Raw genomic sequence first — 23104 nt, forward strand, 5'->3', positions numbered from 1 at the left:
ACGCTCAACTCTCAAACAACGCTCTACAAATATTATGCAAATGATTACTCCATCCAATGATCCGTTGATCAAATCTTACCTCTCTCTAAGAACTCGTTGTAGAATGTCATGAGGGGGACCTTCAATGTCCGCCGAGCACTTCCACAACCTGAGAGGATGGCCATCGCCAACCTTCTTGTAGGACACTTCAATGTCATCTAAGGGGGTGCATGCCACCCATCCCTTGAACTTCTCTCTGGACTCCTGAAGACAAATGAAGAGGTTGTAGCATAACCAACGGGAAAGCAAGGACAGATGGAGACATGATAGCATTAACAATTGAGGGCATCAAGAGATAACAGCTAAAAGGGTCCAGCAGAAATACACCCCTGAAACCCAATTCAAGACATGTTCTCTTTGCTTTTAAGATGATTAATACAAATGTTTTTGATCACATTGTTACTATGTGATTCGAGAGAATTAATTTGGGCTACTTTATTACAACTATCGAGATAACTAGTTGTGCATCTATTCAAAGTGGATTAAAGCTGGCAACAGAATCCATAATATTGTGAACCTCTAATTCATTGGCTCCTTCATATGCCCTTCAGTTCCAACTTCCAAAGAAAAAGATAAAATTTCCAGAACCAACCACCAAAGAAACCGCCCTCAATAAACATCACATATCATAGAAGGAAATCTGAGTAAACAATATAGCAATAACTTGATAACAATAATCTTTAATCCTTCTGCGAGAGAACTTTGGAAACATTTTTATTTTGTTGCAAGCTTCACTGCTATAAGTATGACTTTAACTCCTCAAAGAAGAAAATCAATTGCTATTGCTACCTACCTTTAACAGGCCTTGGATACAGGTCTCTAGATAGCTATGGTAATCGCCGGAATTGGACCCCCTTTTACGTCCCAGTTCTTCCAGAGGTACCGCATCACCCCTGTCCATGTACGAGAAGTTGTACTTGGCAAGAAGCTCTTCTGGAACCTGGGAAAGAGTAGTGTCGACAAGTTAAAAACAACAACAAAAACAGAACCATCAAATACTAAAAAGGATCGCAGAACCATCCCTGAAGGAATAAGATGCAACTAAAATATATATCTCTTGATGATATCTAAATCTAAATTTAGCTACTAGCTTATCACATCAAAAGAGACGATGGCCAACGGATGACTCCCGGAGATTACCGTCTCTCGTGAAAAGAATGTAAGACCTTCGAAGGGGATAACCCTGCATCTTACAGAAGATACCTTGAGCAAAAATGCTCTTGCTGGGACTATCTGTTATTTATTTTTCTAAATTTATCTTTACCGACGACAGTGATTCCTAAATGTCATCCTCGTCCACCCACATGCCTGATATTTTACTTAATATATTCTAACTACTGAATGATGAGGTCATAACAAATCCCTACAGGATCCTCCTCATCTCCATACTCGTCAAAACACCCACGTCTACTTGTTTTTCTTGCGGAATCGCAATATTTGGCCAAAAATTAAAGAAGCCTTCTGGCATGATGACCTTCGCCTCAAGTATGGCTTCTCCTAAACAAATCAACACCCCCATCAGGTTTGTTTTTATCCTTATTTTTTTTTATATTTAAAAAAAAGACTGAACGAACAGATAGAAAATCAAACGGTACAGGATGAAGAGATACTTCAAGGAAAGAAGTTCTCGGTCAGTCGATGCAAATTTAATTACACTTTCGATCATCAAGAAAGGTTTTTATTAGGTAAGCAAACATAACAATCAAATACCACTGCCTTATTTTTGTAACTGCTTTTTTAAATTAATTTGAGGGTATGAAAAGGTCACAGTGTTGTTTTTCAAACCTTAAATTTTAATTCAGTCATTCCTTTATCGTTAACCATAGTAAGTTAGAGAGAAATATGTAAAGGGGAAACAACAATACAAAGATTATGAGAGTTATTTTGTGGGCCACAAACATGTTTTGGATTTAAGCTATGAACAGTTTGCTGATGGGGAATACGGATGTGCTTTGAACTACGTGGATCTCGTATATGTTAACCGGCCTGGCTCGGTCTGAATGACCAAAACCAGTACCAAAAGTAAATTAGTGGAATTTGATTAATGCTTACTGCTTAGCTAATTAACCTGTCTTGATTAGCAAGCCTGCTAAGTACAGCTTTCATTATCTGTCAAGAATCACACTGCATTTATAACAAAGGTCTGCCTTTGTCTCTCAAAGGTTCAATTTTGAAAGTTAATATATTATTTCAGGTTATTGGATCCTTACCATAAACAGTTTCTTGACTTCTCGGATCATGAGAGCCATACACTCATTGGCGGCTACATTGGCTAGTAGTTCTTTCTGGTCCGGTTTACCCGGCGACATTTTGCCTCCACGTCGGGGGGTCTGAGGACTGCGCCCCGCAGTGGCCACCCCAGAGACGTTGAGTTGGAATAGTGAAGGAGCAAAGCAAACGGCTAAGTTGTATGCTGTCATCTGAGGATGAAAACGACGTACACACAGTAAACATACCATTCAAAATGTTACGTATACGAGCAAAGCTGATTTGGATTTCAACTTGTTTCTGCTAGTGTCACATTGACACCCCTTCTAACCTCTATTCTCAGCGTGAGGCAGGTATTCAATTGGTCAAGAATTCAGTCTCATGGGAACCCAAATTTATGGTGAAATGACGACTTGATAGTTAACAAGAAGATTAACTCTAATTATCATGAAACTTGAGGTTGTAATTCCATCTCACTCCCAGGCAATATTACATATCAATAAAAACAAATCCTTTCCTAAGCCACCACTTGGACAATGGAAAGTGGATCTTCTAGCTATAAGGAAAAATCGCAGAAAACATTTTGTTTGCACAAAAACACTCTTGTTTGTTTCGATTCAGCATTTGGAGAAAAGATTTCTGCTAGGACAAAAATATTTGGGCCTTTCAATTTTGTAATATTACACTGCACATGATGTACAGTTACTTCCATTAACTTGGTTTTGGTTTAAGCAGCCTATTAGTAGTGGCTTGTCTCTTCTTGATGCAAGTTAATTTTTGTAATAGGGTAACACCTATAACACTACAAACACATAACATAAGTTACCAATATGATGTGATAAGGTAACCTTGTCAGTTATATGCAATAACATGATTCTGTTTGACTATTACCACTGCCAAAAGCATTTCAACGTTTCAAGCTTTCAAAATTTGCTAATGCAAAGAGTTTCTTTATTGAAGTCGGTATAAACATCTCTGGGTTACATGCATTAAATTAACTCAAGTATTTAGAGGGTCTCTGACCTCCCCCCCCCCCCCCCGCACTCATGGGCTCTACCCATGGACGACAGGTCCAAGTAATTCTAGAGGAAACTTGGATGCATCAGAATAAGTAGTAAGATCAACTAGTACTAAAACGTCTTGGAAGAAGATAAGCGTAGTCATGATAGGAATATCTTTCGGTCACCTGATTCTCCTGCGAGTTGGCAGCGATATCTGTAAGGAAGAGCAGAAGAGACTGCAGTACTTCTCGGTTTTCGTCTGGCATCAGCATGATGGCAGCCTGGATGCATGGAATACGGAGCTCCTTGGGCATCTGAGCTGTAAAGTGAGACAAACGGAAGATATCATAAAAACACACGCTGATCCAATCTCGCACAATCATTTGCTGTTGCGAACATACAAATATCCATCATGGTATATGCCTCTCTTGAGGAAAAAAGTTTCTTAGGCAGGGTTAACAAGAGTTTAACATGAAATTAACTTTTATCCATATCAACCCCAATTGTAACAATTGCTTTGTATGGGTTTTTACTGTTTCAACATCTCCTTTTCAGAGGTGAAATCGAAGGTAAAGAACGGATCTATGATATGAGGTCGGGGGTGGGGTGGGGAGGGAGTACCCTTTTTCATTTTCTCTTTCTCGCTGTTTATTTCCTGAATAATAGAAAGTCGCAAATCAGGAGAAACTTCACATACCCTTCAGCTCTGATATACCTGCCTCTTCAATCCCCACCCCCCCCTGGCCCCCTCTATGAAGCGACCCATCTACCTGTATCTCTCTACAAGATCTTTATCAGTCCGCACGGCAGAGCCTCTCTATTTAACAATAACACACTGAAGCGCACGTTTGTTCAAGGTTTTAATGATTTCATCACTTCCTGAGCTGTTTGTGTGTTGGGCATACAACTGACTGAGAGAGCCTAGCAACCCAAATGATGACATCAAATTTGGCTTTTATAAATCCTAACAGCAAACATTCAACTATGACATCAATGGACTCCGGACCTCCTAATTGTAAACTTGTTAACACCTGTGACGTCAATCTAAAACAAAGCTCTTGTGATGCAAGACCTCGTAGGAGGCTGACCTTATACCAACGATGAATGTACACGTAAACAAGATACAGATACCAGCCAGAACAAGGAAGGGTAAGCAGAAAAATAAACTTTGGATAATGATACCAGCAAAGATCAAAGGCTATCCACAATTGCTGCTTATCACCAAAAAAACAATGCTTCATCTTCTTGTGCATGTAACATTATTGGCATCCCACATGAAATACAAAACTCCTTCTTACACTAAACCAGCAGCAGGGTAGGGTTGAAAAAACTGCAAAAGAACCGATAGGGAAAGAAATGTGGCAATTGAGAAAGTTTGCTGCTCGACTTACATGTGAAGATGTTGATGAAAGTTTCTGATAGTTTGGCGGTCATGAGAGGTTCTGGGAGTTCCCTAAAATACTGCTTCAGCATGTCGGCCACGTCGTATGCCATCATACCATCGTAACTAATGTTATCTATGAGAAGAAGGGTTGAAGGGTCAATTAGTTGGGAGTGGGGGGAATACAAAACAAACATAATTATAAAGCTATCAATGAATTAAACAATGTACTGAATGCAAGCAGTTTCAATCTTACTATACAAGAATAGCTAACAATTAATAGCTAACAATAGTAATAATAGTAATAACAGTAACAATAATATTAGCTAACAATAGCTAACAATTCAACAGTAACCCTTATAATTTGTCTCATCAAAACTGAAAGTTAGAAAAAAAATAAAAGAACAACAAAAAATCTTTCAGCTCACTAAATCAACATCCATGTGAACTTATTGATACACACTTTGGTTTCATTTTGTGGTTATTCTTTTGTTCCACACTCATAATTGACCAGGACTGTCTGTTGTCATGCAAGACAAACAGATCTAAGAATAGTTGATGCATAGTGTACTACTGGGCTACCATTAACAATTAGTACAGGCATTTTCTACTTTAGAAACCTTAACCACTTCACTTCACCTCCTAGAGGAGGCAAACAAACCTCTGAAATAGCTTTCATAAACTACTACATGCCATCCAGTGAGAGTATAAAGTTTCTTCACTTGTAGCACAAGTTTGTCATAACAAGCATTTCCATAACAAAAGACAAAGATGGTGAATAGGTTGGCTTCTCCTTTATCAGGTAGAACCAGCACACCTATAACTCAAAAACTCTACCCAGTGGCATCAGATATTACACCTAATCATGGTTCACTGCAATGGCGAACTATTCATCAGAGAGTTACCATAGCAACATACCAGGCTCAGATTCATTCTGTCTCTTCAGCTGCAGAATTCTAGACCTGACTCCCGGTTTGCGGAAGATCCCTACCGCTTCTGCTGCCATCTTGCGTAGGTATCGCATCGCGTAAAGAATCGTCTGGGGCAAGGGTTGGCCTGACTGTCTCAAGTTGTGAAGAAGGGGCACACCAAAGGTGTTTCTGTCCTTATAGAGTTCTTGACTTTTGCCTCGCTTTCTAAATCGAGGAACCATCCTAGTGAGGTGGAAGAGGAGGAGGAGAAGAAAAAAGTCTGAATACAGTGGATCTTGAATGATAAGAGAGACAAGTAAAAACAAGAAAGACTTGCCTTTGTGCGATGAGTCAATACTCAACACAGGTAGGGACTCTTGGTTTCAACATTCCTAGCAGATAGTACCTAGCAGTATATGGCTAGAATAACCACTAAGCTAGCTAGCTCTGCATGTATAGTCATACTCTAGGCTGTTGATGATCCTAGCACACACGAAAAGTTGTACATTACATGCAATCAAATGTCGGCACTAAGTTTAAAATGTCAAGGGTCGAGGCTCTCCGATGATGATTCAGAAAACTAAACATTTTAGTGGATCGCGTGTAACTTTTCCCTTTCTGTTTTTGTCATTGAGGATGAGACTTTCGCCTGCCCGGTTTAAACGTATAGGTATTGCATTAAACACCTATTGCCCAGGGGTGTGATACTGTCCCCATCTATCAACCCAAGAGTATCTAAGAGGTTTATCTTACCAGCTCCAGCCGCTGCGATGAGAGACAGAGTACTTCTCCATGAGTGCAGTGAGCCTCAACAGGGATAGCTTCCTTAGAATCATCAACTGGCTGACAGAGAGATTGCTGATTTGGAAAGGTCTGCAATAAAAAAAAAAAGATAAAAAAAAAATCATATAAAATAACGTCCTGTTGTTGATGTTTTGAGGTATGTATGACATCATACTGTAGGAATGAACATTATAATCTATCCTTCAGGATACGCTCAATACATCAATCAAGCTGGTTTCAAAACATGTTTTAAGGACTCAGGAAGACCAAGGAATATTATAAACCTAGGCAACCACATCTGTTTATTGATGTACAGAACAGTCTAAAGCTTGGGGCATACACAAAATGCCAGGAATTCAGAAAACAGAGAAAAACCATGCTAACTCTTCCACATTGTGACATGGCAGCAGCAAGCCACTTATTTGTCATCATTTCCATCCTGTTTACAGTGAAATTCTCACAACAATGTCTGACAAAATCTCTACCTTCCACCATACCAGAATATCAGCATTGCAATGTTACATAACTACTGGAATGTCAAAGCAATAGCCTTTGTAGTTCAATGGAAGAATATTCCCAACAAAGATACTCAATTTCTATGGCAAATGTACACCATTGCAGACTTGGAAATTAGACTATAATAAGCAGACCTACTGCAGACTCATTCCACCCTCAATGTGAAGTCTATTTATACTTGGTTATGTTTTCCTGTAAATGTCAATAAACAACAGCAGTTGGTCTGACACATATTTTTTTCACGGTGTGTATGCAGCACTGTGCGTGTTGTAGCAATGCAACTAAAAACCCACAATTATGTTTTCACTAATAGGCTGAGAATTTTTCCACCCATTGTTTGGTGCCCATCCCCCTACACTGTGTCAGAAATATTCTCCTTTTGTTAAGGACACACCCCAAACAATCAGACCTAACATGCTTCTTTGTCTTAAATATACAGGTTCACTGATTCCAGGCGAATCGTGACTAAAAGGACTACACAACGTAATTCATTCAGAATTACCAAGATTGGTTCTGCTGAATAGCATTGAGCCATGTTTAAACTAACACTGGTATTAAAAGTATTGAACATGCAATAGTGACAGGCAGATAAAGAAGTCCCCCTTCCCCCCCTAGGACCTACCCCCACTTCTACATTCATTTTAAATTTTGCTTCTGCAGACTGAAAGCTTAATATTTCCCCCATGTTTAGACACTAAAATCACTAGCTGTTAGGACCCTAAATCACAAGCCGTAACACTCTGATGTAAAAGGAACCATCTGAAGTAATGTAAATGTCTTGATAATATCAAATGAGTAGTTTGTCAATATGTACTGCGATTGTGGCAAAGAACACATCATCATACAGATTTGAAACGAGATGTCTTTTTGAAGCCTCCATGCTAGACAATTGACTATATCTCAAACATTACAATGTGTGTTAGGCAATCAATCAAACCAATCATTTTCTTCAAGTTCATGTGTTTTTCTATTATTACAAATAACAAGTGTTGCGTGCACTTAGCCACCTTTCACATGCATCCCTCCTCAATAATGGGTCTGCTTAGGTTATCCCAATGACAGAAAGCCTTTCAGAACTTTTCAAAACAAATTGTTTTATTTGCATTACAAAGTGGTCTACAAAGTTCCTCTGCTAATCAGCAATATTGCCCAATATTTCTTTGCTCTTAAAAGCCAAACGCATTCCAGAAAAGAATGTCACATTTGCTTTCCTTATCAAAAGAACATTTACTTCAGTACTTAACAAGAATGTTGAAATAAGGACTATGTAAAGTATTGACTCATTGAAAACAAGAATGGTTTTTGTACCACCACAACAGGTCTGTGGAATTACTGTTTGTCTCTGTATTGTCCTGTGTGTTTGTGTTAGGGTGGTGAACTTGAAGGCAAGAGGAGTTTGTGATGTTGCTTTTGGTAGTCTCCTGTGAAAACTTGAAAATCTACAGACAGAAGGCTGACAACAACAGAATGAAAAGAGTTAAAGGATGAAATGGCTCTCCAGGTGCTTCCTCGATATGACGAATCTACCATGACAGCGAATTAGTTTGGAGAGATACGAGGTGTGACATTTAGTTATACGTAACACACCACAAATGTAGAATGCTGATGAACATGAAGGCTGCACCATGACCTTCGCATACGGCATCCTTCAAATTCCAAATATGTAAATCAAAACTTTCACCTGAGTTTGTATCATTTCTCAAAAATATTGTTTGTTTTTTGTGAAAAAAAATACAAGAAGGGTGCCACTGATACTTTTTCACATTTAGAGTGCTTTATCAACTTTTCCCATGTTTTGACAATTCCCTAATATTCAGCAGTGTCGACATGAACTTCCACTTCATTCCACACCAACTGCAAAAGTTTTCCAAAGAACCGTGTTTAAATTTATCTTTGGAGAAGAGAACCTAAGCATACGGACATAAATAGTAACTACCGCACACGATAAACTTGTCTTTTCGGTCATTCAGTTTCCATGGAAACACCTACATATACGGAACTGCAGACTATTTTAAAGTTGAAACTAGATCCTAAATAACCCAATCTAGGTTGTGTTACGTCAGAAGTCACATATCACATTTCCTGACAAATCTACCTTTGAGAGATCACTTGTGCAATAAGCTTTATAGTTTGAAGCGAACGTGTGATAATGTATCCTGTATATACAGAATGCTGTTACGTAGTCTGTAGTCAGATTAAATTAATCACATTAAACATTAAAATCCTATTACAAATTTTTGAAAGTCACACTAATGAATCAAACCAATGTTATTTCAAATTCAGGTAACAGATTTGACTGAATGGCAGTTTTTTTTTACCTCAGCTCTCCTTTTGAAGGTGGGGAAAACACACTAGTGCTTGCAAGAAGAACAATTATGTCTGATCAATTTTTTCTTGCTTGTGTTTTTTGGCACACTGCTAGATTGCACATAACGGGCCATCATACAATATACCTTACATCATGTATTACATGCTGAAAACAAGCTGCTCCAAATGTGATATGAACTCCTCACAACATCCTGCCTTTCATTTCTTTATTATTTGTCGTCATGGATACGTCAATGGATGAGATCAGGAAACAACTGTGATTTGTAACTGACTGGCTGTGATGCAATTAATGACGCAATCATTTTCTATTGTCTTTATTGTGTATGAAATAACTATTGTGCATCCTTACAAAACTCTGCATTGTGACATGAACCAATAAAGCAACTTGCTGTAACCAATGGTTTCTAGTATGTTTTGTTTCCCCTCCATTTTTTTCTTACGCATAACCACCCTCATTCCACCCACCTCCGGGCCCTTCCCATATGGTTAATTAATTTGTTGAAGCGTACATTAATGGCATTTTCAGAGCCATGTTGCTGTACTCCTCCTGGGTTACTGATAGGGAATTGAATTGAATTTTCAAATTTTGCCTAGCAGTCACTAAAGTGTGTCTCTTATGAAACAATGGTTACTGTGTAAAAGACTGCTATACATCTTTACACATGTATATATAACAATTTGACCATTTTGTACAGCAGTGTGCAGTGCAGTACTGAATACATGATTCCCTGACTAGCCAATGTTGCCCACTCTTTTAATAGATATGGATGCCATGGAAACAAGACCAATAGACCAAAGCTGTTAATGGATCCCAGTGGGTGGTTGACCATGTAGCAGCAGTCCACTAACAAGAGCCACATTGGGTATGACTTCTCAAGCCATACAAGAATGTTGGTGATGACCACATCCCTAAAGAAGATTCATTGACCCAAAAATAGTCTGCTTGGTCTTCCCAGATGCAGTTTTTTTTCTGAATAGAACATTTCCATAAATGGATTTGGAACGACAAAAACAAAGCGAGTGTTTGTCCCAAGAGCATGGTTTACACAAGACAAGACTTCTTTTCAGGTCATTCATTAATACACAAATCTACACATCTTGAATTGAAATATCATATATAACTAGTTGAACGTTCAGTTTACAAAAGCTCTTGATGAGTTTACCACCGACAGCATTAATAGCACGGTGACAACTCTGAGGGCTGCAAAATAATTGCTGCATTTTTGCCCAACTGTTATCTTAGGTCTCAAATTAAAACCTACGCTAAAAGGATTTTGAAGACATGTAGGGTTAAATAGTAGGTGTGTTCTTGATTTGTAAAAGAAAATGATATCTGTGGTCACAAAAGTCTTCCTCCCATAAGATCAGTCAAAGCAATTAACGGAAGTCTCCTCCAGAGAGAGGAAGTCTACTGCCTTCAACAGAAACCCACTCAAGTTGGAGTCCTAAATTTGATATGAAAACAAGATATTAAAGAAAAGTTCATAGTGAACAGGGCAGAGAAAATAACTGACAATAAAACTCCCACCTTGAATTTAGACTCGGTCGGTGCGACTTTTGAAAGCTGTGCCAGCGGATACGTGGTCTTCTGCCCCTGAACAAAGAAAGAAAAGAATAAAGATATTAATAATTATCATGTGAATACCCGACAGACAGCTGTACATAGCAACCAAATACAAACCTTTTCCAAACCTTCCATATTTGCGTCTATCTTTCATTGTTTTTCACCCGTCGCACAAACCAGCCGCCCACCAAGCAACCTCACATTTAAATGTGTTCACTAATTGCCATTTTACATTACTACTGGACTGCAAATACTACCTCCAGACAGTGAAACAAGAAAGTGAAGGAGGATGTTTTTTTCATGATATCCTTATTATTGATATATCAACAGGTTACACATTCTAAATGTTTTTCAAAAACAGGATGTAATTGGGGGGAAACCAAACAAAGCTGTTTTAAGAATCTTGTTTGTGATTTAGCACTTATTTACACTCTGAGGGGCAGGAGCGATTTACCAATTATTTAAAGTTAGGAGGTTCCAGACAGTTGGGAAAGTGCAAAGGAAGATAGGTTAGCAAACAAGTGAAGAAAGGCAATAGTCACTTAGTGACACATGTATATATGACTGAACCTATCCTCCAAGAGAACTGACCACACTACCGATGATAGACAATATGTGATGAGAAGCAGAGAAGAGTTCCTGGTGCTTCCCTCCTCCTCCTCCTCATCCTCGTCCTCCCAACTCAAGATTTATGATTCAGGAGAGGGAGTGGATGAGAATGAAGACCTTCACCCAGCAGGTTGTCCCACATTGTCAAGTGGAATCAATTACAAAAATTCCCAAAGAAATCAGTCACATTGTTACAGAGTTAGTAGAAAATCATCAAAACGGAATCTTTGGACAAAATCAAAAGCTACGATAAGACTTTCACTAAGAATACCTTGTGCTATGACGTACGTTATGACATAGCCGATGGCTGTCGCCATGCTGAGGGGGCGACCTATGTGTAATGCATCCCATAGTGCAAAGATATCGTATACCATCACCTCTCACCCCCACCTCCCCCCCCTTTACATTGTGACGCAATCTCTGCTGCACTATAAAAATGAAAAGCATGAAAATCTCAAGAGTGGCTGACACGATGGTACCTAGAGAGGCAATCATTTAATTCTGATATTAGATGTGAAGGGTGGTAGGTCAGACGTAACTGTGATATATTTGAAGAAGACTGAGACCAATCCAGAATGGGAGAAACGATCAAATGTATTATATATAGCAGGAATGAGTACTACGGTTAAGTGTGTAATCAAATCTATCAGTAGCTCCTGGTATTAATTTCAAGACAGACAGACAAAAAATAGTCTTTCTGTCAAATAATACACCGTGTTGCTATGGATGATATTAGCACTACCATGCGTAAAAAGATAAGGATTTCCATTCTTATCTTATGCGTACTTTGCTAATGGAAGAGGAGTAGTTCTGTACAGAACGAATCTTGCACAGCATGTTGAAGATTTGAAGTTAAGTTCGACTATGCAGAGGAATCTTTTCCTTTATCGACCTATTATGTTTTTTTAATTTTAGATGCAAGTTTCTTCTTAGTAACATGTTGTTTCAAAATAAATTAATTAACTTTACAGTAATTTAGTTGAATTAAGTTATAGATTGAAATGATACTAAAAATGAGTCAAAATAACTAAAGATTTGTCGTAACCAAACTGTCAAACTGCCAAAGTAGTCAGTTCCTACAATCTAGTACTTGTCCAGTTTGTGGTCATTTCATTCTTCAAATATAACGGATTAATTAACCATGGTCGTAAAAGTTCTATATTTGATCTTGCTAAATTTCACAAAGTTAGTCTGTGATACAGTTGGCAACTATTGATACTACTGGAACGATGACAGGAGGGGGCCTTTGATGTTTCCGTCAGACACCAAGAATCCAAACATTGATCCAATTCACAAAACCTCTCTGGTATACCACTACCAAAATTTGTAGGCCAAATTTAGTCACACAATTGTTCACTTTGTTACAGAGTGACCCTAACATATCTGTGCAAGAGGAGCCTAAACCCAACTTTGAAAACTAACAAATAAAAGGATGTTGTTTCACACTTTCATCCCAGACCTTTCTCGCTCCAGGCAAGGAAAATCTGGCAAAAGCCTTGAAAGAAACTTGTACTTTACAGGGCGCCTACAGAATCTCCTACAAGGGAGTCTTTACAAAAGACTTAACAATATTGGGGGGGGAGGTGGTGGGGAGAGTTAATAAAATGGCCCTTGGCAGCTTGCTTGGTTTCAATATTATATCTTGCTTCTACTTTCAAAATGACCAATCAACTTGAAAAGGTGATCCCTCTATCATACTTCTGACCAGGAAGAAGTACTTTTGTGTACATATTTTTAAAGTTGACTTCTTTTGCTTACTTTATAATTGATAATACATTCCTAATCAATATTATCTTGTTCATTTAATCCAATATTTGTTACATTTCCATTATTGATATTTCCCTTATCTTGATGGTACTCTCTTTAACGGTACATTTCTACAAGCTGGAGCAAACCCTGTATGTTGCCTTTGGATATTAGTAACAGATAAAGTTGTCAGACACTCAGTCCCAAATCTGAATATGCTTTACAGTTCCACTTTGAAATTAACTTTGCCTGATTCTGATCCAGAAAGTGACAAAGAATAAAAATATCATAAATGACAAAGTCATACTCATAACTGTTTCCTATTCCGAAACTAATAAACTTGTGATGGGGAGGGATACCACGGACCCCCAGTGGATCACCAATTTTATGTCTTTTTCTGACATCCTGTTTTTTGTTTTAAATTTCTTTCGAAATGAAACATGTTTATACTGGCAGCTTGGCAGTCTTTATAGCTACTTCTTTAATAGAATTCGAGACATTGAAGCTGATAGTGTCATTTGATAACTTCCTTTCAGGAGCAAATCAGTAAAAACCGCAAAGTGATTTAACGTTAACAATTTTGAGATCACCTGATTATCATTGGCTACTGGTGGGCATTCTCGTATTCCAATAAAAGCTATTAAGTTCACTGGGCAGGAAGAGTAACCCCCTAGATAGCAAACTACCTACTGCCCAAGAGGATACCAATCTTTGCTAAAGAGCATACTTTAACTGAAAGTCACTTCAAATCTCATTAAGATTTGCTGTTGTGATAAAAAAGTTGTCCTTATTACATATAGGGCATTCTTCATCGTTGTTTATTTCCAGACATCCTATCAACTTTACCACCAATTAGTTCCCTACAAATATAGAGGGTTGGTTGGTGGTGCCACAATTTATGTCTGATGTGATGTTACAACACTGCTTGTTATTAGAAAGTAAGTACGTCTTTTGCTCTGTGCTACATATTCCACTTGGCTAACAAGGGTTCTGTGAACTTCTTTCAACGGTTTTGACTTTAAAATGGGACAAAATCATACCTTTGTATATATGTCATAAATTGAGGAACACTAAAAGTCTTGCCTTAAAACGATCTGCACGCATGTAATGGATATATGACAAATGGGTTAACTTACCCACTTGGTCTGGTGAGTGAACTGCCCACCCCGGAGTCCCTCCTCTCCCTCCAGGGAGACTTGTCGCCACCTTTCGAATCTGTCTTTCCATCTTTTTCGTTTGAATTATCCACAGAGGTGGGAGAGAGGCTACCGAGTCCGGTGTCCGAGTCCTGGTGGTGGCGTGCCGAGTCTAAGTTGGGCGAGGAGAGGGGAGATGGAACGGGGGAGTTGAATGGTGTAGAGAGGTGTGACCCTGCTGGCGATGATACTTGAGACTCCGATGAAAGACTGCTATCTGTCAGACCAATCATATGCATTTAAAGTAATAGGAAAGTGTGTCTCATCACATCATCACTACATCTGCAAATGACGATAATTCTTCTAGACTTAAATTTTAAATCACACAGAAACAGATGTGCTTCTGACAGTATCCAGCATCGAAACAAAAACATACTACAACTTCCAGTTTATACCTCTCTGATGAAATCATAATCTTCATCACTTTATTATGTTGACTTATGTTGACATTTTATGTTGACTAACACACTTGCAAACCTACTCAAACTATACAACCAACAAAACAACTTTCCAAATGGAGAGACAACACTGTAGGTACTTACTTCTGTTTATCTGGCCCTGAATTTCACTGATGCTTTCATTAATTCCATCTAAAATCCTCTCTAATTCATCATGGAGTCCCATCATTTCCTGCTTCCCCTCCGTCGGTTCCACCTCCTCCAAGCCGTCGCCGGCTTCTCCCAGTATGTCCGATGGCGATATCGGGAGACTGTTACTTCTCCCCCGTCGCGGCCTTTCGTCAGCCTTTTTATAATCACCGTATTTTTCAGAGAGTAACAGCTCGCTGATGTTATGCAGAATGTCAATTTTTTCACTCTCGGCTGTCAAGCCGGGGTGTAACTTGGTATCTTCACTGCTCCTTTTGTCGTACGCAGGACCGCTCGTGTCCTCCTCTAACTCCCTGTAGGACAGATCGTTAGCATTCAAATGACCCAAATTCTTCAGATTGTAAATCTCCCTCATGAGTTCAGACTCGGAGTCCTCTTGCTCCGAGCTACCGGTCGGTACATTATCAAGGCTAGAATGTAACGTATGCGGGAAATTATCGTAAAAACTCGGTATCCGTTCCCGGTGGCCCGAGGGCGAGTTGATGAGATCCATGTCAGAGCCGATGGTTTCTTGGGAACGCCATGGCGGTTGGTGTAACGCTACCTGGCACGAATCACTACTGCTGCTACTGAGACATCGTTGAGTTTTAGGGGGATCCCCAAAAGATCTCATAGAAAAGGTATCGTGTGAAGAAACACTATTGAATCTCTCAGCCTGGGTTATCGTAATTCTAGTCGTGACCGACGGCGAGGAAGTGTTCTCTGGCTGTTCGCCAAAGACATCGTCACTGTCCTTCCTCTCGTTGTTGTTGTCCATCATCTGAGAGAGCCTTCTGGATAGTTCCTCTCCGAGTCCCTGTGTTGCTCCGTCAGACAGTTGCCTCCTCCGCACGGCGGAGGGCGAAGTTGGCTCGGAGAAGACCCTACCGAACCGTTTCTTTGGGTGCTTTTCACTTTGGGCTCTCCGCCTTCTCGCCGGGGGTGTGATGGACTGCCTGCCGGCTGCCAGGTGATGCTGAGCGGTCAACAGATCCATACAATTCATCTGTTGCATTTTTTGCTGAAACGGCTCAGTCTCTACCATCACAGGCCCGCTGATTGTCACATCCCTCGGATAGGTCTTCTTTGCCCTTCGAAAACTTCCCCCCATCCTGTTTTTAAAACTACCCCACTTGCTTCCGAATGTACCGCTATCTTTCTCTTTGGGATCTGAATCCAGAGATATTTGTACCACAGGCTTAGAGTGGCTAACTTCACAGTTGTCCAAAATTAAATTATGTCCCTGGTCCGTCTCCCTGACCGGCAGGCTCTGACTGGAAGCCGAGGCCTTCAACCTCTTCTCGATTCCTCTTGAGTCGTTCGGAGTTCTCTTAAAGACAGCCGGGCTGTCGAAGCTACTAGCACTGGTGTAGCCTTCATTCTTTTCACTGTCCGTCGTCGTCAGGCTCTCTCTGCTGCTACTGTTAAGGCGAGCATGAGCATGCACTAATGTCGGCGAGCTGTGTTCGGAGTGGGAGAGGTGGTGCTCTGTCGGCAGGCCGTTGTTATCGTTGTTGGATGACCGTCGAGACCAACATCCTCGGCTGTATCTCCATTTCTCACTGATTGCACAAGGATCTTCGTCATCAGATTCATCAAGCTGTACAACAAGGAGAAAAGAAAAATATGCAAAACATGATCCTGCCCATATTTCTAGACATCTAAAGTTGTTACATTTATAGTGTATAGTAATTTGGTCATAATGCTTAGCAAGTTAGCATGTTATAGAGCAGATGTACATATCATTGTTCCATGTGACCTGACACGAATGTGACACCTCCTGGAGAAAATACAACTCCTTCTTGACCTGTACATAGATATGGAGCCATATCAAAGAATTTTCACTATATTGAAAATAATAGACCTGGCAAGAAATGAACTCTGTGCGTACCCTACCGACTCCACTAAGAAGAACCTAATTCACGTCATCGGTTGATAATCCTGCAAGAGGATTTTGCCTTAGGGGATATCGAGCGAAGCAGATCACAAAGAATCCACTCCCCCATTTGCATTCTAGATTTCTCTTCCTTATTCATACCATCGCCTGGTTTTTACAGAGAAAGCCCGCAAAACCCCTATAGAAATTCCTCAGATTACAAATATAAATCCCACATACATATGCCATGTAATCAAATTTGCTTTTTTCTTCAACTGTTGAAACTGCATCTAGTGAATAATGTGGTTAAATGGAGTGTACTGAAGCAGATGACTTGTGTAGTAGGTATATCATACTATATTTGCAGTCTTTGATGTGGTAGATATCAATTGACAATGCCAAAGGGATCCGTTTTCCTATAGGAATGCTGTATTCAATGTAATCTACCACAATAATACAGAAATACTAGAAGGCGGCATATATATACAGTATCATGACCATTACAACAACAAAAAACCTGTACACAGCTGCCAATCTAAACAAGAAACGTTAAAACTTGCAGAATTTCAGCTATCTGGTTGTTTTTTTTTTACATATCCTGACCTTTTAAAAAAGTTCATTTTTCAAACTTTTTAGGGAATATTGAGGGATAAAATCATGAGATTAGTATTTCTTTGAATAAACGATTCAGTCCTGACATATATCAGGGCGCAACAGAGGATTTAAAAATAAAGTTTCTATGGGCAAAATAACATGAAAAAGGTGCAAAATGTGACTTTTTCTTATACCAAAATGTAGCGTGATGATGTATTCATTAATTTTTTTTTTTCAAAACAAAATTGTAAAAACTTGTATCATATGCAATTTCTATTCTGATTTCCCAGCTTAGAACTGCTCAGGTCAATGTTTCATGTGAAGGTAACACCCAAATCATTGTTCACCCATTCTAAGATCTACCAACACCCATCCTGTGAGGATATTTAGAGAGTTACACTTAATATGAGTGAGCTTCTGTATGAATCTCTGCTGTGTTCACTCGTTCTTGAACCTTTCATGCACAATTAGCCTATCAAAGCCGGCTCAGCGGTGGTCTGGCCACAGTCAGACCTAGTTTGCCCGTAGGATGGCTTCAAGAGTACCTCCAAAAACAATTACCTCACACTTTACAAGAGACATCCAGTTGAGACATGACCACAAAGGACTCCCAACTTGGAAGAGCAGGTCCAATGCCCATGGGCAGGGGCATGGACTTGACAAAGACCATTAACATAGAAAATATATATATAAATACACAATCACAGAGCTACAGGGTCACTGAAAAACTTCAAAAGAGCTGATGGGTGTGAGAATATGTAGACCATGTAGGCCTTCATGATGAAATTAGGTTAAAACAGGTGTAATAGTCAGAAATGGCTTTCTAAATAAGCCAAGGCAAGCAATCTGCATGATTACTTTGTTTTCACTTCGCATAATAACATGTCACTTTTCAATTAGAAATTAGGACTTCTAGGGTACAACCAACCCTTGACACTGCCAATGGGAGATTAGTAATCTTGAGTCAAAAAGTCTTATACTTCTTTTATATCTTTTAACTGGGTCAATCTCTTCTACTAGGTATTTGCCCACAAGACAATGAAAATACCTGGAGTAGTTCTGCTTCTGTGAAGAACACTCTTGACAAATTGGAGACTTTAATATTAACTGAAACATCATCCCTGGATAGGATAGGAAAATTTGGATGGAGTATTTCAGACTGACAGAATTGTGGTCAAGAAATGGCCATTCATTCCCTAGGTAAAACAGTTAATTCATTCATCTTTATATGTGACCTTTGTCCCAATTACTATACAATTTATATCCACAAGTAATCTTGTTAAGGGGGAGGGCGAGGAATTCCACAATAGGTCAATAAACTGGTCATTGAAAAAAACAATAAACAATGTTTAAATCAGTTCTTTTGAGCAGCAAAACAATACTGCCCTAACTTAAGACAATGACATTTTGAAAGAGCTTTCACCCTCATTCTAATAACCTACTTATTCTAGCAATAAAGATATCAAAATAACTGTCTGGTTATTTGGCTAGTGGTAACAGTTGATACTAGGCTCAAGGTTAAGACTGATGCTTCTGGTTGTACCAGAGAAAGTATCACTCAAAACTCCCCTGTAAAAGCACATGTACATAATATCCTAAATGTGTAAAGTTCCTCAAATCGTGCAAGTTGAATCTACCAAAGTTGCAAGTTTACATCAGGCTCTTCCCAAACAAATATCGTACCAAAAATAAAACAAAAGGGTCTGTAGGTTGCCTCTTGCCAGTGAAGTAGAAAACATTGGGACAATATTTAAGGCTTGGGGAAGTTGGGGGAGTAACTAGCCTCTAACTCGTAACTGTGAATCCCGCCGCTCCAAAAATTCCTCCAGATTTACATCTTGTACTGACTGACAGTGGCAGTCTTGAGTAGACTCCCAAAAGCCACAAAATATAAGTTAGGAATTGCCGATGCCTAAAATTTCTTTCATAATTGTGACATATCTTGAATAATATTTCCCTTTCATGTAATTTGCTCATACACACAGGTAAAAGTGGAACTCTGCTTTTAATGTGGAAATCACTATTGCAGCCTGACCCATAGTGAATGGCCTAATATGGTCAGTTGTGCACTGTCTGTATAAAGAATACAGAGAACTTTGTGCACAGTAAGAAAAAAAGACTTGCAATATCATGGACAGTACAACCATGTTTCAGTTGTGGTCTGCTTCACCAGTACCTTTATATGGACACTTTTAAAAATACTAATCACGCTGACATTTCAGATTGAATTACTTTTGATAGCAAAGACTTTGAGAACTATCATCATGTCACTTCCTGTCAGAGAGGAAGAGAAAGGCCGGAGTGACCTTGCCAAATCTGGTCTACATCTAACCACTGAAGGCCAATTATCTCACCGATATATATAGATCATACCAGCCCTAACGGTGAACATGATTCCAGACTTTACACTTATATCCAACATTGTGATGGCTGTCACAGTTATAGCCAGTACAAACAAAATAATGACTTATAGTATTATTGTAAGTTTCACTACGGGAATTAGGGAATTAAAATTATTATTAATCCTCCCTTGTACAACTGCTAAAGATGAGGTTGGTATCATTTAACAGAACAGTTAGCAATGATGGTCCATCTATTAGTTTCATTATTATTACCTTTGCATGATCCTTCACGCACTACAATCCCCCACCACCATCCCCCTCACCGGCCCTAACAAATCTGGTATCACGCTATAGCAGTTTCTTTCAGTTTAGAAACCAACGTAAAATGCCATGATGTTGCAGGAGAAACTTACTGGTAGAAACCTGGCACAAGTCTCAATGAAGTTATGTTGTCTCCTAGCTAAGAGCTGACATGTAGTATTCAGTGATATGTAGTACTATCAGTATGTAAGTGCTATAGGCTTAAGCTTGGATCAATCAATCTGGAACATCTGCTTATACCATGAGCATTAACAAAAAAAGCAACCTGTGACTATTGACAAGTCCAGTGCATTGAACAGTTATCTCCCCAATAGCACACCAAGTACCTAAGCATTCAATTTAAAGCTTCCAAGTAGAGAAACAGTCCTTTCAAGCAACACACACATAGTAAAGAGAATATTGAACAGGTCTATAAGCTGTTTGTGGTGGGAAAATATTTGCATTCCCAAGTTGGAAATAATCTATTATAGGCCCAGGTTTAGGCCGGTTTGATGGCATATTCACAAGATTGCCCAATCAAAATGTCAATGCAACCTTTAAAACAAAGTGCAAAATTTGAACAAAAAATGTCACAACAACTCAAAATGTCATTTTTAATCTTCTAACTCAATTCACAATGTAAACAGCTTTAATTAAGTTAAAACAATTGAAACCCATCACTGACGAGCCATGACTGATGACATTTACCGATCTGTAACCATGACGTACACTACCATTGTGTTTGGTCTCCTAGAGCTTACCTGATGCAACTCTGATAAGTGTTTTAATGGGCCATGACAACGAAGGACTGTAGCTCTAAATAATAACACAAATCACCGGAATTAAACTATCCATGGATTGCTTCATACCTTCAGAAAGTGATGAAAGGCTTTACAGAAAGTAAACTTCTTCTCTTCATGAGCTGATGTGTCCTGATCATTCCTATAAATATGTCAGGTTTATCAAAACTAAGCTAGTCAGATATTAAGATGTACCACAAAAAGCAACCATACAACACTAACAACCCCCTCCCATACCAGGATGATGAACTTAAACCACAGATTTAGCTAAAGAAACAAACTTTACACCTCTAAACTAAGGTTCAAGAACATAAAAAAGAAAATCTTTTTTAATTTATCGGTATTAAAACAGATAAACAAAGATTAAAGAGTAAACAAAAGATTAAATGTTCCTTTGTTCTGTTCCATCACTGTTTGTCATTTATGACATTTTCTGATGAATTCATATTTGATCAATTTAATATTAAAGCAACTATCAGTTGTTCAGTTACCTACTTTTTATCTGTGAAGTTCATTCCATCTTTCCTTGAAGCTAGGCTTCCTACCATTGAATGGACCTCAACGGACAGAACACAGAGGGCCTAACTACATATGACAGGTTAGGCCAGGGAATATTAAAATTAAACACCCTAAAACTTATATGGTACAACAGTCGGGTTAAATTAAACCAGATTTGGTTGGACATTTACTTCATCTTGCTGATGAGACCAGAGAGAGTAAAACACTCTCTCTATCTCCCTTAGAATCCATGGATACTAATTCCTTCCTTCAAACTGACAAGACCTTATCTCCACTAGCATGTTACCATGGTAACTGAAGGTTTTAAGACATATGGAGGCCAGGTGGAAGATTGCTCTTTGGGATAATTACACAGCATGGTATGACCATCTCAAGTACCTCCCACATTAATCTATAGCATAAGGACATGTATGCAAAATACCAGCTGATATGAGGAGAGTGTTCCACCCAAAAAAATTACAAACAGAATACTGTAGTGTGTTACCGGGTTACTGTATGCTCTGGAAAGATGTATGCAAAATTTAGAAACCGGGTATTCTTGACTCAGGATATCTTGTGCAGTAAAAACCTACAGTTTATTGTATCTTCTTCCCATAGAAGAGATAATATAAAACTATCAGATAAGCTGGAGCATTATAACTGGGGACATTGTCTAGCTTATTATTTACACTAAGAAAGACCTGTTTCAAAAGTAGTTTGAGAACGATTTATTTATCAATTAAAAAATTCATTTTATCAATAAATCAAAGTTGCTTAATTCCCTTCTACATTGCATGAATTATTGGAAATCCCCCCGCCCCCCACCCTCCCAAACGTGAAATCTTCCTCACGTTGTTACATCCTTCAACTTGATAGCCGTTTTTATTTCTAGTTTGAAGTTTTCTACGGGTCGATGTACAGCAATGGGAAAATGACTCAGAGGCCGGATCTAGTATACAAATTGAAAGAAACTTGCTGGTAACTGTACACAATGTAACCACGCTGCAAATGAACATCACACAAAGGAGTAGATATGTTCCTTGAAACGTGATACACTGAACTCGCAAGGCTTTGTTTACCGACGACAAAACCTGGAAATTTCCCCACTTTGTTTTTGTCAAGTAGGATTTTGCAATAAATCTGTAAAACTTCTACATAACCTCATTAGAAGAGAGCTAACTAATCCGCTTAACTTTTGAAGTGTCGCTGCAGAAACAAGTCAGAAATTTCGTCGGGCACTTGAAATCCATCTTAGCTTATTATTGTGTGCAATTGTTTAGAAACTGTGTTTGAACAAACGGAATTGTACCTCAAAGTTTGAACACTCTCTTGTGATTTCTCGACTAATTATTGATTTAAATGCAATACATTGTTATGATCAATTATCCCAGATCATGAAGGCGCCATACCCGATGGCCAAGTACTCACCGTCTGATGAGAGGGCATCTCAATCTTCATACTGGAACATTTATTCAATATCTGTAACCGTCTGAAAGATAATAAAAAAATAAATACATCTTCGTTAATTATGAGAAAATAAATGGCAAGTCCAGAGTCCAAAGGGTCAAAATTTCGGAAAATATTGTTTCAAAGAGGCAGGTTGTATATGGCATACGTCAACATCCTCTGGAAACCAAAGTATCGACTGTGGCTTTGAAAGCAAACTGCAAAGCATACATAAAGGTAGGATATGGTCAGCAAGATATACAAATGTGGTTAGAGAGACATTTTTAGGGCACACTCTCAGCTTCTCAGGTACTACACTTTACACAGAGATGGAGTGCAGCATAGAGAAGTGGCTATGAGAAGGTTTACTACTACTACT

General features: G+C 38.9%; 1 protein-coding gene across 12 annotated transcripts in view; it reads right to left on the reverse strand.

Moving 5' to 3' along the window:
- LOC139980298 (rho GTPase-activating protein 7-like) overlaps positions 1–23104 on the reverse strand; it is a 175483-nt gene that overhangs the window by 3077 nt on the left and 149302 nt on the right. For all 12 annotated transcript variants that reach the window (XM_071991853.1, XM_071991852.1, XM_071991862.1 and 9 more), the window contains 11 exons: positions 22708–22768; positions 14825–16469; positions 14223–14499; positions 10696–10761; positions 6294–6413; positions 5548–5783; positions 4640–4765; positions 3434–3567; positions 2250–2459; positions 833–979; positions 80–243 (listed from right to left, as the gene is read on the reverse strand). In XM_071991853.1, the coding sequence (XP_071847954.1) occupies positions 80–243; positions 833–979; positions 2250–2459; positions 3434–3567; positions 4640–4765; positions 5548–5783; positions 6294–6413; positions 10696–10761; positions 14223–14499; positions 14825–16469; positions 22708–22768 (3186 nt within the window). The remainder of the gene's footprint in view (positions 1–79; positions 244–832; positions 980–2249; positions 2460–3433; positions 3568–4639; positions 4766–5547; positions 5784–6293; positions 6414–10695; positions 10762–14222; positions 14500–14824; positions 16470–22707; positions 22769–23104) is intronic.

Source organism: Apostichopus japonicus, chromosome 14 (assembly GCF_037975245.1).
Source record: "Apostichopus japonicus isolate 1M-3 chromosome 14, ASM3797524v1, whole genome shotgun sequence".
NCBI classification, from domain to species: Eukaryota; Metazoa; Echinodermata; class Holothuroidea; order Aspidochirotida; family Stichopodidae; genus Apostichopus; species Apostichopus japonicus.